This window comes from Rhinopithecus roxellana, chromosome 3 (genome assembly GCF_007565055.1).
Source record: "Rhinopithecus roxellana isolate Shanxi Qingling chromosome 3, ASM756505v1, whole genome shotgun sequence".
Lineage (NCBI taxonomy): Eukaryota > Metazoa > Chordata > Mammalia > Primates > Cercopithecidae > Rhinopithecus > Rhinopithecus roxellana.
Window position 1 is genome coordinate 148120821 of NC_044551.1, and position 19011 is coordinate 148139831.

General features: G+C 35.3%; 1 protein-coding gene across 1 annotated transcript in view; it reads left to right on the forward strand.

Annotated features, from left to right (window-relative positions):
* The window catches only part of AP3B1 (adaptor related protein complex 3 subunit beta 1), a 305763-nt gene extending 290110 nt beyond the window's left edge, over nt 1-15653 (forward strand). The window contains exons 26-27 of the mRNA XM_010356679.2: nt 2714-2852; nt 14926-15653. Coding sequence (XP_010354981.1) covers nt 2714-2852; nt 14926-15079 — 293 coding nt within the window. The 3' untranslated portion in view covers nt 15080-15653. The remainder of the gene's footprint in view (nt 1-2713; nt 2853-14925) is intronic.
* Nucleotides 15654-19011: the final 3358 nt, after the last annotated feature.

Sequence of the window (19011 nt, forward strand, 5' to 3'; positions counted from 1 at the left end):
CCTCCATCAGAAGCATGATTTATTTCATTGCTGTGAATTTCAAGCATTGCAGAATTAGTTAATGATCTAGCTGTGACATGCTTTCAGTAAGAAAATAACATGGGATCTCTTTTTTACTTAAAAATATTTAATTTGGTTTCTTCATGCAGTTTTAATTTCAAGAGGCCTGAGCCTTATTCTAAGATGCCTCCTCTTGTTCATTTTCTTCTTGTGAATTAAATTGCAGATGTAAAACTTAGAAAATTTTTTGAATTTTTATTCATTTTCTTCTTGTGAATTAAATTACAAATCTAAAACTTAGAAATTTTTTTTGAATGTTTATTTTTTACATTATTTGGTTTGCCTTTTAGCAGTTAATTACAGCTGATTAGCCTAAAGTAAGTGCTATCTACTGCCTTCACCAAAATTTAGATAGACTCTAATAAAGCCACAAATTATTTAGCCTGACAATTTTAAAATATTTTCCCAGTGATTTTACCTTTATTTTATATGACAGGCCCTACAGTGTTTTAAAGTATTATTTTTTAGGAGAAACTTTTAATGAAACCTTCGCTTGTTTTTCTTTCCTGTTAATTTGAGAATACCTGATATATTTTCATTTAGAAAAATCTCTGGTTTAAGAAACCTAAAATGTTTACTTAATTTTATTATGATTTATGCATCCATCTTATGGGTTCCTAGCTAGCAAGATGCTAATTCTTTAAATGGTCAGACATTTACTATTTTCTGGCCCTTAACTACCATAAGCAATCATATTTGATGCCCCTTAATTAGGGCACCTTTTTTTCTTTCCAGGTTCTTTTTCCACCTCAGCAATCGAGACAATACATTTGCTTACCATGCTGCTCTCCTAAGTGTTCTTTTGCATGTAAATTAATCTTGATTCAGTTTACACTGTCATGCTGAGTGGTACAAATTGCCTATAACAATAAAACAGCATGAGTTAAAAATAAAGGGGGGTGGGAAGGCAGATTGAATGTGTGCCTTACTTGATAGGATGTTACTTTGCTTTATGCCAATACATTAGCTGACGATAATGAATCTTCTGTTCTGAAAAGCATGGTTTAGTTGATTTTTTTAATTTTACTTCAATGGAGCAGTACCTTGTCTTTTATAGAACAAGTTAGACAAACCATTAATGACAAGAGTGTTAAGGTTAAATATGAAGCAATGCATTCACTTCTCTGAGTGCTATCCATCTTTCCATTTACAGGAGCTTGACAAAAGTACTGGCTTTGTACAACATTTCCTTTAATTACATGCTGCGGGAAACAGGCTTTTAACATAAACATAGTTGCATTCATTTATTCAGCAGTTGCTCTTCAATAGAGCTTAATGGAGAAGGTTTAAATCCTAAATGAGTACACACATCTCTCAGCAGTGTTATGTCAGCCACTGTGCTTTACTTAAAAGCAGTGTTTGACTGTTTGTATAGTTTTTAAAGCTTTTGCTTCATACTGAAGTTAAACGGTCTAAGACAGAACATAGTGTTCCCAGAGTTTGAAAGTGGTTAGTAAAAAATGCTTATTGTTAGAAGCTAGATAGTTTTATTTTCTAACTGACGGCAAAAGTCTTTTCACAGTGTTAGGCTTTAGTGTTTTCATACTGTTAATCATAGGGATTCTTTTAAATTTTAGGTTTCATTTGCAATAAATAACTAAAAATTAGATATATATGCCTGAAGGTGCAGGGTCTTTTGAAAACATGAAATCAGATTTTTACTGTTTTCATCAATTTTGTAAACTACTGTGCACATATCAAATATCTCAAAGAGTTACTGATTTTAATAGATGCCATTAGATGTCTATGACTTATATTACAGATCCAAATAGATGGCATTTGTTGTAATTAATGTGTTTTTTAACCCGGGTACTAAATTTCAGTATTTGTTCGAAGTGTTTGGTACGTTGTTGAATTTGTTCACTGAACATTTTTACAGGAGATCTGAATATTAATGGCATGTCTTGCATTGACTCTGTATGGTTTTTTTCATGCTTTTGCTTAACTTAATTTCTTTCCTAAATATTATTTGAAACGTCCCTGGGATTTAAGAGTTTTGATTCTCATTTTTTCCTTCATTTTCAAATTTTTGCTTCAGAAATTTCCATCTGCAACTATAGTTTCATTCACTAGGCAAGTACTTTTATCTCTAAGTATAGCCTGAATACTTGTACATTTTCAGTGACTTCCAGTCACTGTTGAGATAACTTCGATCTGTCATACTGAGGCCATTTATCAGGTATTGCTGCTAGTTATACTGGAATTACTTTGATGTGTTCTCATGCAACATTTGGCAATGAGAGATCTTTGAATGAATAGAAAAAAATAGCAATAGTAATAAATACATTTATGTATTATTAAGAAGTAAAAGCTTACTAGTTTGCATAAACCCCAGATTGAGTATATTTTAAAGAGACTGAAATTAATATTTCATATTTGTGATTCTAAGTTTTTATCCTATCATACTTAAAATTAGATTTATTGAGTGATTTTCAACTGCATTTTTACACATTTTCCTATGCAGTGAGGATTTTTAAAAAATCTTTGAAACAATTGCATATTGTTTTAGTTTTATAATTATCTTGTAAATTGCATCCTAAAGTGGTGTTTCTTTTGTTGAAAAAAGTTAAAATTTTGGCCATGAGCTTAAAATTCTGTAAATGTAATTTTCAAAACGAAATTAGTAAAAGGGAGCCTTCTTTTGCTTTTACAGGAATGCTAACAGGAATGAATGAAACTTCTGCTGTAATCATTGCTGCACCACAGAATTTCACTCCCTCTGTGATCTTTCAGAAGGTTGTTAATATAGCCAATGTAGGTGCAGTCCCTTCGGGCCAGGATAATATACACAGGTGGGTTCACTAACACACAGTGTGGAGGTGGAGATGACTTGAGTATGTATAAATATATAATTTTAAATTCATTGTTTTCTTTGGAAATAATAACCCCTAAACGTGTCACACACACACACACAGTCCCTTTTTTTTCCTGATGGTATAGTTGTTTATTGCTTTGCATTAAGGCTGTCTTTTCCCTCTCAGAGCATCCTTGTCATACAGGTTTGTTCTTTCCTGGAAGATATACAGAGCATATTCACATTTTATAATACCTTGGTAATTTATAAAATTACCCTTTATGAAATGGTTGAGAGTTTATCTTATTTCACCAGATTCAGTAGATGTCCAGGAAGAACTATTCTATAAAGCAATATAGTTGGACTTTTTTAATTGAAAGAGAGGAAGTTTGTGTACTACATACAGATTTCCTTTTTATAGCCATCCCCTAAGACTGCTTGCAGTAAATAAAGCGCTGCTAGATGACCAACATGGGGGTGAATACAGCTTCTGTTTCTTAGACTAGTAATATTTTCCATCACCAGGCATCTGAAATATGAGATCCAAGTTATTTGTCCTGAAAGGCAGCAGAAAATGTGATTAATGTTTGCCCTCTTGTATTTTTATGAATGCCCATGGCTTTAAATGAATGTAAAGATAAAAAAAATTATCTCTTACCCATTTGGTGATTGCATAGTCCTGTGCGAGCTTAAGGGAATTTGTTGCAAACCATCTCATGGCAGACATACTTCTGCCATTAAAAATATCTACGCCCTGTATATTTAGTGTGCCATTTCTTATATAATTATGAATCATGGAAAACAAATTTAGCATCAAAGGGAAGGCCCGCGGACCTTAAAAACCATTTTTTTTAGTTAGCACAGGAGTAAGAGAGGCCCCATATGAAAAATGCTACAGGTGATTTGGGTTTTAGACCTAACTCTGCCACTAATTGTCTTGGTCATCTTGGGAAAGTTGTAACTTCTTACGCGTTTTACATTCCTCATGTGTTTGGAAATGGGTGGCAGGAAAAAAAAGTGGGGGAGGACTGAAATGAAATTCTGTGATAGCTATGAAAGAACATTAGATTTGACTTCAGAAGAGCTGATCTGCCATTACTGTATTCATAGTTGCCTGACTTCACTGAACTGATCACAGCAGAATAAAAACTGCATGTACTAGTTTAAAAATAGATTTACCTTGTACTGTTTTTTTAAACGAACATAGGGTTCTTAAGTTGCTCAAGAGGTCTCGTGCTTTCATTTCTTAATTTATGACAAGCTCTATCTCACGTAGGGTGGTGATAAAATAAGAAAATGGATGTAAGGCCATGATACAGACCATCACAAAAATACAACTTATTTATCAGTTAATGTTGTTCAATGGGGAAAAGAGTAAACAAAAGCCTTTTCAGTGAAAATAAATATTTTGATTTTGAGTTTCCCTGTTTTAAGTTTATTCTGCTTTAAATACTTCTTTTTCACTTTCCTAGGTAATATTCTCTAACAGAAACTGTTTTGTTTTATTTATGGGTCCTTGGAATTATTGAATTTACTAAAACACCTAAATGCCATATTATCAACTATAACTTCTTCAGTATGAAATTTTACCTGAAACACCTAGTATCCAGCAATACTCCAGCCTTGTTTTAATATGTTCTTTTGTAATGTACAAAAAGATACAGAGTAGCCACTGTTTATGTTGGAACATCTAGTTTAGTTTTGTTTTGTGTATAAGTTGTTTTGGGTTGTTTGTTTGTTTGTTTGTTTTTAACTTTTCTGAAAGCAATGGCAGCTGTCTAGATTTTTGTTTCTTAGAAGAAAAAATGTCAAGGCTGGGCAAGGTGGCTTACATCTGTCATCCCAGTACTTTGGGAGGCCAAGGTGGGCAGATCTCTTGAGCCCAGGAGTTCAAGACCAGCCTGGGCAACATAGGGAGAACCTGTCTCTACAAAAAATATAAAATTTAGCCCATCATGGTGGCACATGCCTGTGGTCCCAGTTACTTGGGAAGCTGAGGTGGGAGGGTCACCTGAGCCCATGGAGGTCAAGGCTGTAGTGAGCTGTGATCACACCATTGCACTCCAGCCTGGGTGACAGAGTGAGACCCTGTCTCAAAAAAAGAGAAAAGAAAGAAGAAGAAAAGTGAAGTTGCAAAGCCACATAAAATGAAAGCTATCTTCCTATTGGGAGATAGACTTAAAGGGACCCTTAGCACAGTTGTATAATTCTTATTAAAGATAGTTTGCCAGTAACTTGTCTTGCTGGTTTGGAACGTAATACCTGTAATACCTGCTCAAATGATTTAAATTAAAATTACAGTCAATTCTCAATTGTCCATGCTAATGCAGAGGAGACACACAACTAAGAACCATTTATATTTGACTTTGGAATGCAGAGATTGAACCCAAACTTAATGTTCGTGTTCCTCATACTCATCCACAGTGTCTTGAGGCTTTTCTGTTCTAGCCCCATCATCAGTGGCCTGGTGTGTGGCTCTGTAACCTGGGGGAGGTTACTACAGAGTCAAAAGTCAATAAAATACCTGTAAATACTTAAGAATAGGCTGTACTGTCTTAACTTGCTTCTCAAGTCCCAACATACTGAATTGAAAAATATTTCATATTTGCTTTTATAGCTAAAGTATGGCTGTAATAATGTTCTAAATTTTAGAAAGCTTCCAGGTAACAAACACCTAAAGTTATTTGTATTTTTTATACAGAAATTGACATAAATTATTATCCTGTGTATGTAACACTTTTTCTCATTCTTTTTGCTAGTAGCAATTAAAACAAAAATAAACAATTGTTAATAAAACTGTACTTTTGTACAGTTTTTTTTTTGCTTTTCTTAATTTCATTTAAAATGAAATAGGAATTAGTGTTTACATTATAATAATCTAAATTAACTGTTTACCACTTTATTGAAATAAATGTTTTTAACTAAAGTGTTCCATATTATATTACCCTGTGGAATTAATATGTTTCTATATCTAAGTTTATTATTTAATTGCTAATGATAAAATTGAAATCCCTATGAGATTTTGAATGATTCCCTGATTCTTTTGTGATAGTTATGTTTTTGAGTTTATGAAGAGTAGGACCAAAGCCACTCTAATATTTATTAATGGTAATCAGTTTAGGATTTTTTTTTTTACACCAAGTATGAAAGGCATTTTTACTACTAGTATTTTAAGAGATTAAAATTTCCAGTATGTTAAGTTACTCTTGGCTGGTTTATGTTCTATTTAATTTTTCAGGATCTTTTCTTTCTGAGAGGACTTTTAATAAGAATTAGTGTACTCATTCTAACCCTTTAATGAATAGAGTTTCCATTGCCTAATTTTGGAATACTTTATTTCTACTACTCTTCAAATTTTATACATTTTTACATTAAATGCCAGGTAAAGAAATACTTAGTACAAGAATTATCTAAGGAAAAGTGAACCTTTTTATTAATGTATAGAAGTATGTAATGGTATAAAGTACAAACTTTAATTGAAGACTTAATAGAAAATGATTCCTAACACAGCAACAGAAAATGGCCCTCATTAAGAAAAAGCCAATTAAATGAGCACAGGTTTTATGAAATTCACTTCAGAAACCAGAAACATTTTTTATTTCATTAACACTTTTAAAGATCAATTGAGAAAGCAGATCTATGATTAGATTATATGATTTTTAGTTGTAATTTTCTAAATGAGTGAGAGGATCAGAGCCAAACAGTATACTATTGAGAGACTCAACTTTATCTTCATTTCTGTTGTACTTACTTGAAAAACTTGCTCTTTGAGAACAAAATCATCTTATTGAGATATACAGAGTGGCTGGGCATGGTGGCTCACGCCCATAATCCCAGCACTTTGGGAGGCCAAGGCAGGCAGATCACTTGAGGTGAGGAGTTCAAGACCAGCCTGCCAACATGGTGAAACCCTGTCTCTACTAAAAATACAAAAAAAAAGTAGCCAGGCGTGGTGGCAGGCACCTGTAATCCCAGCTACTCAGGAGACTGAGACAGGAGAATTGCTTGAACCCAGGAGGTAGAGGTTGCAGTGACCCAAGGTGGCACCACTGCACTCCATCCTGGGCAACAGAGGGAGACTCCATCTCAAAAAAAAAAAAAAAAAAAAGAGAGAGAGAGATACAGAATTATGGTCATTGTGTCAATCTGCTGTTTTCCAAATTACTGTTAATGCATGATAAGGAGTATTACAAACATGAGAATTTCTGTCATCATCAAAAAGCATTTATTAAATATATAGCTGAATATCTCCATTTCCTGTGTAAGATATTCAAATTTATTTTAATGAGATATACTATACATGGTGAAGGTCTTAATGCATATTACTTAAGACAAGACTGGTAAACGAATACAGAAATAAAGTGTATCCCAAGGGCAAAATGGACAGTATTAAACCAGTAGATGAATAGACTGCAAGACCTCATGTGTTCGAAGGTAGGAGATTAGAGGTGTTAGTTGTGGGGATCCCGGTTCATGCAGGGCCAGGAAAACTTTCTTGTGATTCTCTGTGAAATATCCAGAAAGGGTTTAGGAAGGAGGTTTGTGTTCAGCGTCGTGGAAACTGAGGTGCCTTGCTTTTATTACATTGCATGTCCTCTGATAACAGCACCAAGGAGTAAGTGCAGTGGCCAAAAAGCAGAAAACGAAAAACCTGTCGCTCCGAAATCACTAAGGTTTTTCTGTACCAAAAAATCACGTGAGTTTGTGTAAAACTCAGATTTCTGGAACCCACCCCAAAAACTCAGCTTCAGTAAATCTGAGACAGAGCCCAGGAATCTCTATTTTAGGCAGCACTCCAAGTGGTTAGAAGGCAAATGTTCCAAAGTCCACAGTTTGAGGCTGCCCTGAATTATCAAGCTGTATTGCCACATGACACATTTCAAAATACTTTTTCCTATGTTTATATGTTTTCTTTTTTCCCGATTAGTCAGTAAGGGATGCCAGCAGATGAGATGTTTGGTTTGATTTTTCTTACACATATCCCAGAGTGCTCCAGCAAGATAGTGTATTGTCCATTCCGGGAGTACATTAGAGCGGTGTCTATAAAACAGTCTTAGATCATAACTGTGTATGTCTTTCAGCAGTCTCCGCCATCTCACATTTTCACCCGTAGTCAGAAATCCTGATGTTTGTACACAATAATATTGTTGAAAAGGTTGTCACACTTGCTACTCATTTTGTCCTTTCATGAACCACAAATTAACCCTCTGAGGAGAAAATGTGATATTTGATTGAAGACCGAATGGCCTGTCTCTGCCATGATTCTATTTTAATTCTTAGCTTATTATTCAGTAAGATTCTGGAGCAACTTTCATTATTAACTTGTATTCACTACTGATATTCCTTCCCCACTTCCTCACCCTCCGCCCCGTATATCTTAATTAGCAATTTGGATTTTGTTTATCCTGTCACTTTTTAAATTTGCAAGCTTTTACCATATGCAACTTGTGGATAATTACAATCTTAGTCGAATAAATGTTGTTTTACTATTGTCACTAGGTCCTTAACTATTAGGAAAGTCTGGTGCTGTGAGTGGAACAGTGTATCCATTGGCAACCAGGCAGTCAACTTTTTAATTTATCAACACACATAAAGACAGTTTATTTCAGGTTTAAAACAAAAGTCTTATTATTTAATTCAAGTACAGGTAAAGAACAACTTGTTTCATTTCTGTGTTTTTTTTTCTTTTAATATAGGGTCTCATTCTGTTGCCCGGGCTGGAGTGCAGTGACACAGTTATAGCTCACTGCAACCTTGAACTGGGCTCAGGCAATCATCTTGCCTCAGCCTCCTGAGTAGTTATTACTACAAGTGCCTGCCACCATGCCCAGCTAATTTTTTTTTTTTTTTTTTTTTTTTTTTTTTTGTAGAGACAGGGTGTCCCTATGTTGCCCAGGCTGGTCTTGAACTCCTGGGCTCAAGCAATCCTCCCGCTTTGGTTTCCCAAAGTATTGGGATTACAGGCATGCACCACCACGCCTGGCCAACTTGTTTCATTTCTAGGCCTTAAACTCACCCAGTTAATCACTGTTATTACATACCTGTTTAAAGGTTGTTAATAGGGGAAATACTGGTACACATTAGTTTTGGTATCTTAAAAAGATCTATAATGTGTAACTCCTTCACTTAGTATTTTTTTGGAGACCTTTGTGACAGATTTTGCTAGTGCTAGGGTTGCAAACACAAATGGCAAAGATACTTTTTGATGGGGTCTCTAATATTTCCCTTTCTCTATTCTTAGGTTTATTAACTTTTGAGTTACTGTTTTTGTTTGTTAGTTGTTTTCTTCTCTCGTGCTAACTATATGGAATTTAAATTCTGGGTAATTTTGGAGAATTTATAATTATCCAAAGAATTTTTGCTTTTCAAATAACATTGGATGTCTTGTTGCCCTAATTTTATAAGTCCTGATACTACTGTCAACCTTCTTCATTGTATAAACAGAAACACTGTATAAACAGTTTTAAGTATAAAACTATCAGGCTTAGGTCTTTTCTACCATATGACAAATTTTGAGTCTCAAACAGGACTGAAGATTTGTAGAATCTCTTTTAATCATCCAAACAGTTCTTTCTCAGGTTGGTGGCTGTCCACTAGAGGACAGCACTGCTTTTTATCTGACTGCTTTGAACTCTGCAGACCCTGAGCATCATTTCATTGACAAACAAATGCAGACCTCAGTTAATTTTCACACAGAAAGCATATTTGGATATTTCGGAAGTAACCAAACCGCACAGCTGAATTTTACTTTAAAACATTCTCTAAGTTCTATTTAAGTTCACCATTTAATGTCCTCTAATGCAACCATTTCACTAATAGGAATCTATAACTGTTTCATGTAAAAATGAAAGAAAGGTATTCTTGATGGTTTTCCTTCTGGGTTGACAATTTTGTAAGGAATCAAAGAGAATGGGGTAAGAATGTATTTGTTTTACTATTAATTTTCTCTTATAAACCCCATCTCAACCAGACAAACCAGAAATGCTCTGAAATAACTGGGATGTTTTATGTCTTCTTTAAGCAAGGGCACTTAGATTTTTTAGCTTTCCTGTATAAAGAAAGAGAATGCATCATTGGCCTGATAGTATGGGGAATAATTTTTTATACCATCTCTGAAGATTAGAGTAGAAGCTAGAGTCCTAAATTATAGTGGTTGTTTATTTTTTATTTTAACTTTTCTCATTTGAACGTTAGAGGAAAATACTACAATATTGTTAGGTGATTTTTTAAATAATTGGGAAAAATACATTGCTTTGTGTAAATTCTCTAAACCTAAATCACGTGTAAATGCTTTTTTTGGTCCCTCACTATTAATTCAATAGTGTACTGGTTTAACTTTAAAATGCAATTTTATAGTCAACAAAATAGAATTTTTTACAGCTTACAAATTCTCTGCCTGTTTAAAATGTTCTACTATATTAACTCAAGGTAATAAAGATTTATAATTTTAAATCCTTTGGCAGATAGCGCTCCAAATCACTATTCTTTGGTATCGATGTTTAGGAGGCTTATTCAAACCAGTATTTCTTACATGTAATGATTGTGCGACTTCATTACACATTTGTCAACTTTGGACCAATTATTTTTATACAGCTAGGGCAGGGCACTGCATTTTGTGATCGTCTTTCTTACTAATAGGATTCTGTCTGCTTCAGCAGGCAGTAATTGAAGGCTTCATGTACAGAGTTAAAAAAAAAAAGTTTTAGCCTGAGTGGGTCATTGTCACAGCTTCTGGTAACCAGTAGAACAGAAAGCACAAGAAAATTGAACTCAGAATAGAAATAGAAAAATCAGAAACCAGGAAGACTATCCAAGAGAAGAAAAAGCATGTCTTAGAGCTGTTGCATTAAGTATAGCAAATCTGATTCTGTGTAAAAAATGTTATGTTTGTGACTACCCTGGAGACTGATGCAGCCTCTCAGATAAATATTTTTAAATTCATTTTGTACTGTTAATTTTAATTGTTAGAACAATTGAGTTATAGGATTTCTTTTCCTTCTAACAAAGAACATTTATGATTTATAGCCAGTTTGTCACAAATCTTAAAAAGTATAGTTTAAGTACGTGGGGAATAAATCTGTGTATTATAGATATTAGTTTTTTTTCAAATTTGTTGTTGCTATTTGGTCTGTTTTTATAATTCCGACTATAGTTAAGACAAAATAACTTTTTAAGAAGAGTGAAACATTTTTTTAATTTAGCTTTGACAACCAGCTTATTCTGTCTTTTTTGTAAATCTTAAGAATTCTTTCTTATAGGCTTCAAAGATTAAATGTCAATTGCTGGAGATAATAGACAAAGAGACATTTAATAAGATGAAATACAGATATAGCCAAACAGTTTTACCTTCTCAGTTGGTGATTACAAACAGCAAGTGGTTGGTGGTATAATCAAATGAAAAATATCTAGGTGGTATCCTTTTAATAACATGGAGCCCGTCATACATAGGCAATACATCTTTAACTGTCATCCCACTTATTTGTTCTCATTTGTGGTGTTACTGCTTTTCGAGGTTGATTGGTCTCCCTGTAGTCCCTCCCTGTGTTACAGCTCCATTCAAAAAGGCTTTGTATTTTTCACTGCTGGTGTCTCTTTAGGGAGAGGAGAGTAGGGGATATTTAAAATGTTTTAAATATTTAAAGGCAGAAATTTAAAATATGATGAGGAATCAAGTCAGCATGCTTTGAATAACACATTACTGCAAAGTCAAGTAAACAATTTTTGAAGAGAGGACTCTTCCTTCTTAATGTTTTTGGCACAATAATAGATGTATGCCTATTAGGTAAATAGGAAAAACTTTATTGACTGATAAAAACAAATTATTAAGAGTGCATTTTTGTATATATGAAGAGAATTTGTGTGACCTGGAATCAGAATGCTTAGGTTCAAATTTCTGCTCAACCAGAAATTTGGTGTGTGGCCCTGAGGAAGTTCTTCAACTTCTGTGGGCCTCATTTCCCTCATCTATAAAGTGACCTGCCTCATAGGATTAAATGAAATAATTCCAGTGAAGCACTTAGAACCCACTGCCAGAACACAGTGCTTAACAAATGATAGCTGCTATCATCATTATAGTGATCAAAAATTTCTCATGCCTTTTGAAAAAATTTTGTCACAGTGTGATCTTAGTTCAAGGCCAAATACAGAGGTTCTGATGCCAGCCATTAAGTTTAGTATATAAATATCTGACCCACCCTGACTTTATAATCAATGTTTCTGACATCCCAAAGCTAGCTAGCTATTACTTATTAATTAGTACTCTTTCCATAACTATTTTTTGCATGTTTGTTAAAGTATAGCCTGTGCAGGAGTTAAATGATGAATAAATCTGGGGTGATGGTTTTTGCCTTCCGAGGGCCAAAACAAACCAATTTTGATCATGCTGTGTTCCAATTAAATATATCCTTTCTGAACTGTGAAATGAGAATGTCAGAACATCTGATCTTCTAGTCTTCTGCTTTAAAACATTGCTTCCACCATTTGTGCCCACTAGAACATAGAGACCTAGTTAATAAAGGCAGTAGCTTTTACACCAGCTAGCAGATTCTGTTGCTAGGATGATTTGCTTAGCGTGTTTCCACTGCAGTGTAAGCAAATGCCTCTTTTCTTTCATACCCCTATTCTGTATAGTACTGAGAATTTTGTGCCAACAGGATTTCAAAAACATGTCCAAGATACTAATTCTAATCTCTGTCAACACACTGACACCAAAATTGACATTTGTCTCTGCCAACTTTATATTAATTGTAGCATTAACTCTAAGTTTTTTAATAGAAAAGAGATAAAATGTGCCTTGGGGCTGTGCAACCCTGAAATTCAAACAACAGTGCTTTTGTGTTCCTATTCAGGCATAATCTCCTTCTCTATGGTCCCAAGGCACAAGTGTTAAGTAAATAAAGGGACTAATAAGACTATTGTTTACATAATTATAACCCTGTCAGAAATAGGGACCTCTGTTGAAATATTTGTTGAGTGAATCACACGTGTGATGACCAAATCTGTGGGAAAAGTTGCATAAATGAATGGGGAAATAGAGCCACCTCATATCCTTTGGTGACGTGGTTTAACAGGAATATAGAAACAGCATTCTGCTATGAAGCAGAAGAGCCTGAAAAATTTAGACAAAAGAAATGCATAAACCTGTGAGGAGCCTTAGAAAAGAGAGATTATTTTGGGGCTAGTGATCTTTATGTTCTCTCAAAGATGAAATTGAGGTACCTAGTTCATAATCTCCCATGTGTACATCTGAAAAGCAGATGGATGTGTGTGTTAAGAGGTTTATAAAAACCTCTTTAAAAACATTGGTACGATTTATATTCCTAAACTGGTTACTTACAATTGCTTCTCTCAGTAGGAACACTGCTCTGTCAGATTCCTTGGAAGTTTTCAGCATGCTTGTAGAGTTCACAAATAAATGACTAGGAAGATTTTCTAACATATTTTATTGATAGCCCATTAGCTCACATTTTAAAACACAACTTAAAGTGTTTATAATATTTGAAATTTAGTAAAATTAGCATATCTGTTTTGGTTTTGATACATTATTCTAATTATTGTTGGAAAACCTAGTTCTTGATTTTATTTGTCCAAAAATGGCTTGTTTGGTTTCAAAAAAATTAATGTGTTATGAGATCTTGATTTTTTTTTTTAAACCCAAAAAAGAAATTACTTTTCATTTAAAGAGAATCTGCTTCCTGCTTAAGTGCCTAATATTTTAATTAAGTCGGGAGTGAAGTTTTTCTGAGTGTCTCCTGATAAACTCCCTCTTTTATGTTGATGGTAATTAAACAGATCCCTGTGGACACCGTGGGCTCTGTGCAAGGCCCATGCTAATTGTCAGACATGAGACACTGACCAGTTGGTTTGCTCTTGAATAGTCCGCAGCGTGCTGTTAGCGCGGCAGTTTTATTTTTATGTATTGTGAGCTGTTGTCAGGGCTAACTGGGTGCCATTGTGGCTGAAGATGTTGCGCAAATTGAGGCAGATGGCTCAGATTCAGACACGTGTCATATAGAAAGGGGCAAGGGGATTGGCCCTGCAAAGTGGGGTCACAGCAGGTCACAGACCCGCTCTACACTTGTTAGTGTTTTCAAAAGCTCATGTGCAGCAACTTTGTTTTTCTCCAGTCATCCCTGCAATCAAACCCCCTCCCCCAAAAAGTGTGTGGAACATGCTCCATGTGGAAAATGGAGGCTTGGGAGGTTCCTGTTCTCTTCCTTCACAACCCTGAGGCTCAACTGTGCATGCAGAATGAATTAGCAGGATTGACAGAAGTTCGTTGTGCCTGCAACGGCTTTTCAGTCAATTGCAGTGCTTAAAAGGCTAGTTTTGCTTTTAATTCCATGTAATCAGTAGGTTCTTCATGTCTTGGAATTTAGAAGTAGAGCATGAGATCTCAAGTTTCCTCTCTTACACTCTAAAGCAAAAAGAAAAATCTAATGTTCCAAACATTTAAAAACAAAGAAAAAGGGAAGCGTGAGGTTGCACTTAGCTATCACGTGATTTTGTTTCATGTCATCATTAACATTAGAGATTTAATTTGAATATTTTTACATGAGTGAATTCAGTGGAACTTAGTAAGAATTTTATAATGTACATAAAATTATCTAACTTATTACATAATCATTTTCAGATGTGAGGAGTTAAATTTTGAAGCTGTTTGAGAAAGGTACCTTTTCTTAACATGTTTTAAAAATAAAAATACAATGGCTTATTTAAAATGGCTCTATGCATGGTGAAATGTTAAATACCAAGTGGATGAATGATTCTCAAATATATTGTAATGGAGAATTATTCACTTGCATCTATTGTTTAAACTAATAAGTAAAATAGACTTCCTTTTTCTGTTCTGTTTTAAATGTGCACTAAAATTACCTGCTTGTGGTTAGCATGGGCTGGACAGTTTATTGATTTTTCAGAAGAATGCTTGGCTTTGGGTTTTTGGCAGTAGGGAGCCTGCAGCAAATTATTTCATTTGACAAAAAAGAGTTATTTTAATCCTGTTTGAATGTATGCTATCTCCTTTTCCCTCCCCATCTCATGATAAAAGGTCTCTCTTTTTTTTCTTCCAGGTTTGCAGCTAAAACTGTGCACAGTGGGTCATTGATGCTAGTCACGGTGGAACTGAAGGAAGGCTCTACAGCCCAGCTTATCATAAACACTGAGAAAACTGTGATTGGTTCTGTTCTGCTGCGGGAACTGAAGCCTGTCCTGTCTCAGGGGTAACCTGCTTACATCTGGACTTCAGAATCTGGCACACAACAAAAGTGCCTGGCATCCACTACTGCTGCCTTTCATTTATAATAATGGCCCTTCCATCTGGCAGTGGGGGAAGAATACACTCTTGACATTCTTGTCTCCTGCTTTAGAATGCTAGTGTGTATCTATCATGTATGCAATACTTTCCCCCTTTTCGCTTTGCTAACCAAAGAGCATATATTTTACTGTCAGTTATCTCAACTCTTGAATCCATGTGGCGTTTTCTCTGTCCTGCTGCTTCTTTTGGCCTCCTCGTCTTCCTTCTCTTTTTCGACAATGATAGACATGAATGAGATATTTAAAGTTCATTGGAAATCATCTTCCCTTCAGCAGTAAGCAAAAATTAGCAATGAAATAATCTAAATGGCCTCTCAGCTTGGTATGTGAAAATGAGATCACATACTTTTTAAATCCAAATACAAAAAACATGGTCTCTGCAAGATTTTGTTCTTTGAATTTCTTGATACTGTAATCGATTACTGATAACTGTCGTCATGAAGTGATCTCTCAATAATAAGATAAATAAACTAGCATATGAATCCTATTTGTCTTTGCATTTTTATTGAGAAACTATTAATAATCCTGAAGTTCATATGCTAAAGTTTTCTTATTTTAAAGTGAGTATTTTGAGTGTTACATTATGCAGAGAAGCAATGTGGTTTAGTTAGTGAAAGAAAAACCACTTCCAAACCAAATAAATTTTCTACTTATAGCATAGTTTACTCCAAGGGAAAAAAAAATTGGTGTACTTAATAACATAAACAAAAATCTTCATGTTGCAAAATAAACATCTCTTTCTAGGTAGTTTTGATCTATTAGTAGTAGATATCTGATTACGTGGCCTGCTGAATAAATTCTTTGAATCTCATTCTTCCTTATGCCCAACTTTGGAAACTAGCATAAACTTACAGAAATTTTTAAAACTAGTTATATGATGGACATATTAGCATCTTTCCCTAGAGTATTTATTTTATTTGCTAACTTAAGTTACTGTTTTTAAGGTTGTTCTATAATCACAGAACTTTTCTAATACTTTTGTACCTTTTTAAAACCAGTTGAAATTTTACTTCCTTTTTGATGCAAGGTAATGGACTTTCAGGTAGTATAAGCTACTCATTTTGTATAGAGCCACATAATTATTTTAAAAAAGTAAAAAGGAAGTGACTATACATTGCTTGAAGCATTAAAAGAAAAGAATGGAGTTTTCTTGGAACTGTTTGAGAAGAACAAAACAGACTAGAAAAATTATTTAAATTTTCAATCTGGTGAGATGACAAGAGTAAACAAAATTGTTAAATTTTCCTGCTCCAGAAATACAGCCCTGAATCTCCGGGAAGAGAATGTACAGAAGTGCAATGTACAGAAGCCACATGGACATTCTGTACCAATTTTGTACCATGTGTACATTCTCTCCTGTTGTAATGTACAGAAGCCACGCGTTCCACTTCCCTCTGGAGCCTGGGCGCTGTGGTAACACACCCAAATGCCCGTCAGCAATCGCAGGTCGTTGGCATTTCCATATTAGCCGTATTACTCAGCGCTTCATAACTTTGAATTTTAAGTCAATAACTTTTTGAAATGTTAGACAGAATTTGACAGGTTTAATACCTGTTTTCTGAAGAAAAAAAAAATTATCCATGCTGTCTTCAGGCAGAGGGAAAGTGTATGTTGTGATTGAGAAGTCTTATTTTTCCTTAAATCAGGGCACTCATCTTTAAAAGATAGGTCACACATTTGTATTTTTTTAAACTAAGGAAATTTCATTAGGACTTTACTTTTGGCTAAGTTATTTTTGGCTGCTAACTTTTGAAATTATGCTAAATCAATAATATAATGTAGTGTGAACCAGCAAACGGTATGTATCGATGGTAATGTGCACTACCAGCTGAAACCGTTTTAACACTAGTAGCTTAATATCATTAAAATATTTTTCACGTAAAACAGAAAAATGACCAAAGCCCCAGGTTAAAGGTTTGGGTTTTTTTTCTTTTGTGGTGTGGTGACTCAGAGTTCTTTGCCTCATATTTCCTTTAACTTTATCATAATCCATGATTATCTTTAAATTGTTCCATTGAGTCGAGTTAGTCAATGTTGAATTCTTAATTCTAGCTATATTTTTTCATTTTAATGTTCACTTAATGGGACATTTTATGTACACCAATCTTGAAGAATGGCTCTCATAGTATATTTCAGACTAAGCCTCATTTTTGATATCACAATACATTTGCTTTATTTATTATAAGAAGAGTTTTTTATTCCAAAGAGACTGTAACAATGCATTTCTCAAAATACTGTATACTTGTCCTTCTCGATAACTATTTGCAACATATGAATAACTTTATAATAGCTTACAAAAAGTTTGCCCTTATAACCTGTGTGCCTGTTGTTAAGAATTGAGATGTTAGACAAGATAAGAATCCAGAATGACAGAAGATTTCAAAAACGGAAAAGTTGGACCAGCTAAAGGAAAACCTAAGATCTTTCCCCTGACTTGTTTCCTCTCTATAGTCTCTCTGACCTTCTAGGGAACTTTGTTTAAAGGGAGAAAGAAATCCTCTTTTCACAAAATGAGAGGGAAAAAAAGAGCACTATGTCTGCCTGGTGAGGTGGCTCATTCCTAGAATCCCAGCACTTTAGGAGGCCAACGTGGGAGGATCATTTGAGGACAGGAGTTCAAGACCAGCCTGCACAACAGAGCAAGACCCTATCTCTAAAGTAATTTAAAATCTAGCCAGGTGTAGTGGTGCATGCTTGTACTCCCAGCTGCTGAGGAGGCTGAGGCAGGAGGATAGCTTGAGCCCAGGAGTTGGAGGCTACAGTAAGCCATGATCATGCCCCTGTACTCCAGCCTGGGTGACAAAGTGAGACCCTATCTCAAAACAAACAAACAAAAAACAGCCTTACTATTCCATTTTTGCTGAAAGACTGTATCTACTGTGAATGTGGAGAACTACAGTAAACCTCATCAGGGGTGTGGTAAAATATAGGTTATGCTCTGTACTTACTCAGGAAACCTACAATCTAATTGGCAATAAACAAAGAAATGGCCATGTGGACCTCCCTAAGTTAGTGAGCCCTGGTTTGCAAATAAATGTTGCTTCCATCCTAATACAGGCTTGCCTCCGCCCCACCCGCACTTCCCTCAGGTGCTAAGTCCTGCAGCGTGGCAGTCCCAGAGGCCTAAGGCCCCGCCTTTTCACCTCCACGGCCTCCTTACACAGGTGACCACACTGGACTGGCCGGCCACGGGGGACACACTTTTGTTCTTCCATCAGTTGGGGTCGATTAACTGAAGACAATGACTTCTCCACTGTGCTTGTTTATCTTCTTAAGTCCTCTTCCCTGCCGGCCCCTGTCTGCCTGCCTTCTAGCCTCAGGAAACACTTCCCTGATCAATTCACTCTCTTCTATCCTGCTTTGGTAACATGACTTTGTTTTTTCCCTACCACTTTTCAGCTGTGTTGTAGAGTAAGCAGAATTTTATGATCTGTCCTGGGAAGCTAACCACTATGTGATACTGTTTTCTGAGAAAAATGTGTTAGATTCCACCTGATCACTTGACAAACTTGGAACATAGCTGTTTGAAAGCTGAGATGGTTTGTAAGAAACATTGTGAGGCCGTGTGGCATGATTAATTGTCAGATAACACCAGTAAGTACCTTTGGGTTTAGGGAAGAAGTGATTAGTGGGCTAGAGAGGTCCGAGAAGGTTCCACTGAGGCAATGAAGCTAGCTAGGTCTTAAAAGTGGGGTGGCTTATAGAAGAGAAGACAGTTTCTAGGCATGGGAGAAAGGCAAATATGTTATTCTCAGCTGAGGCTGTATCTTTTAAAATGTTTTGAAAATACCTTTGTACAGAAAGCAACACTGGCCACACCAGTGATGTTTCCCCTCCCCCTC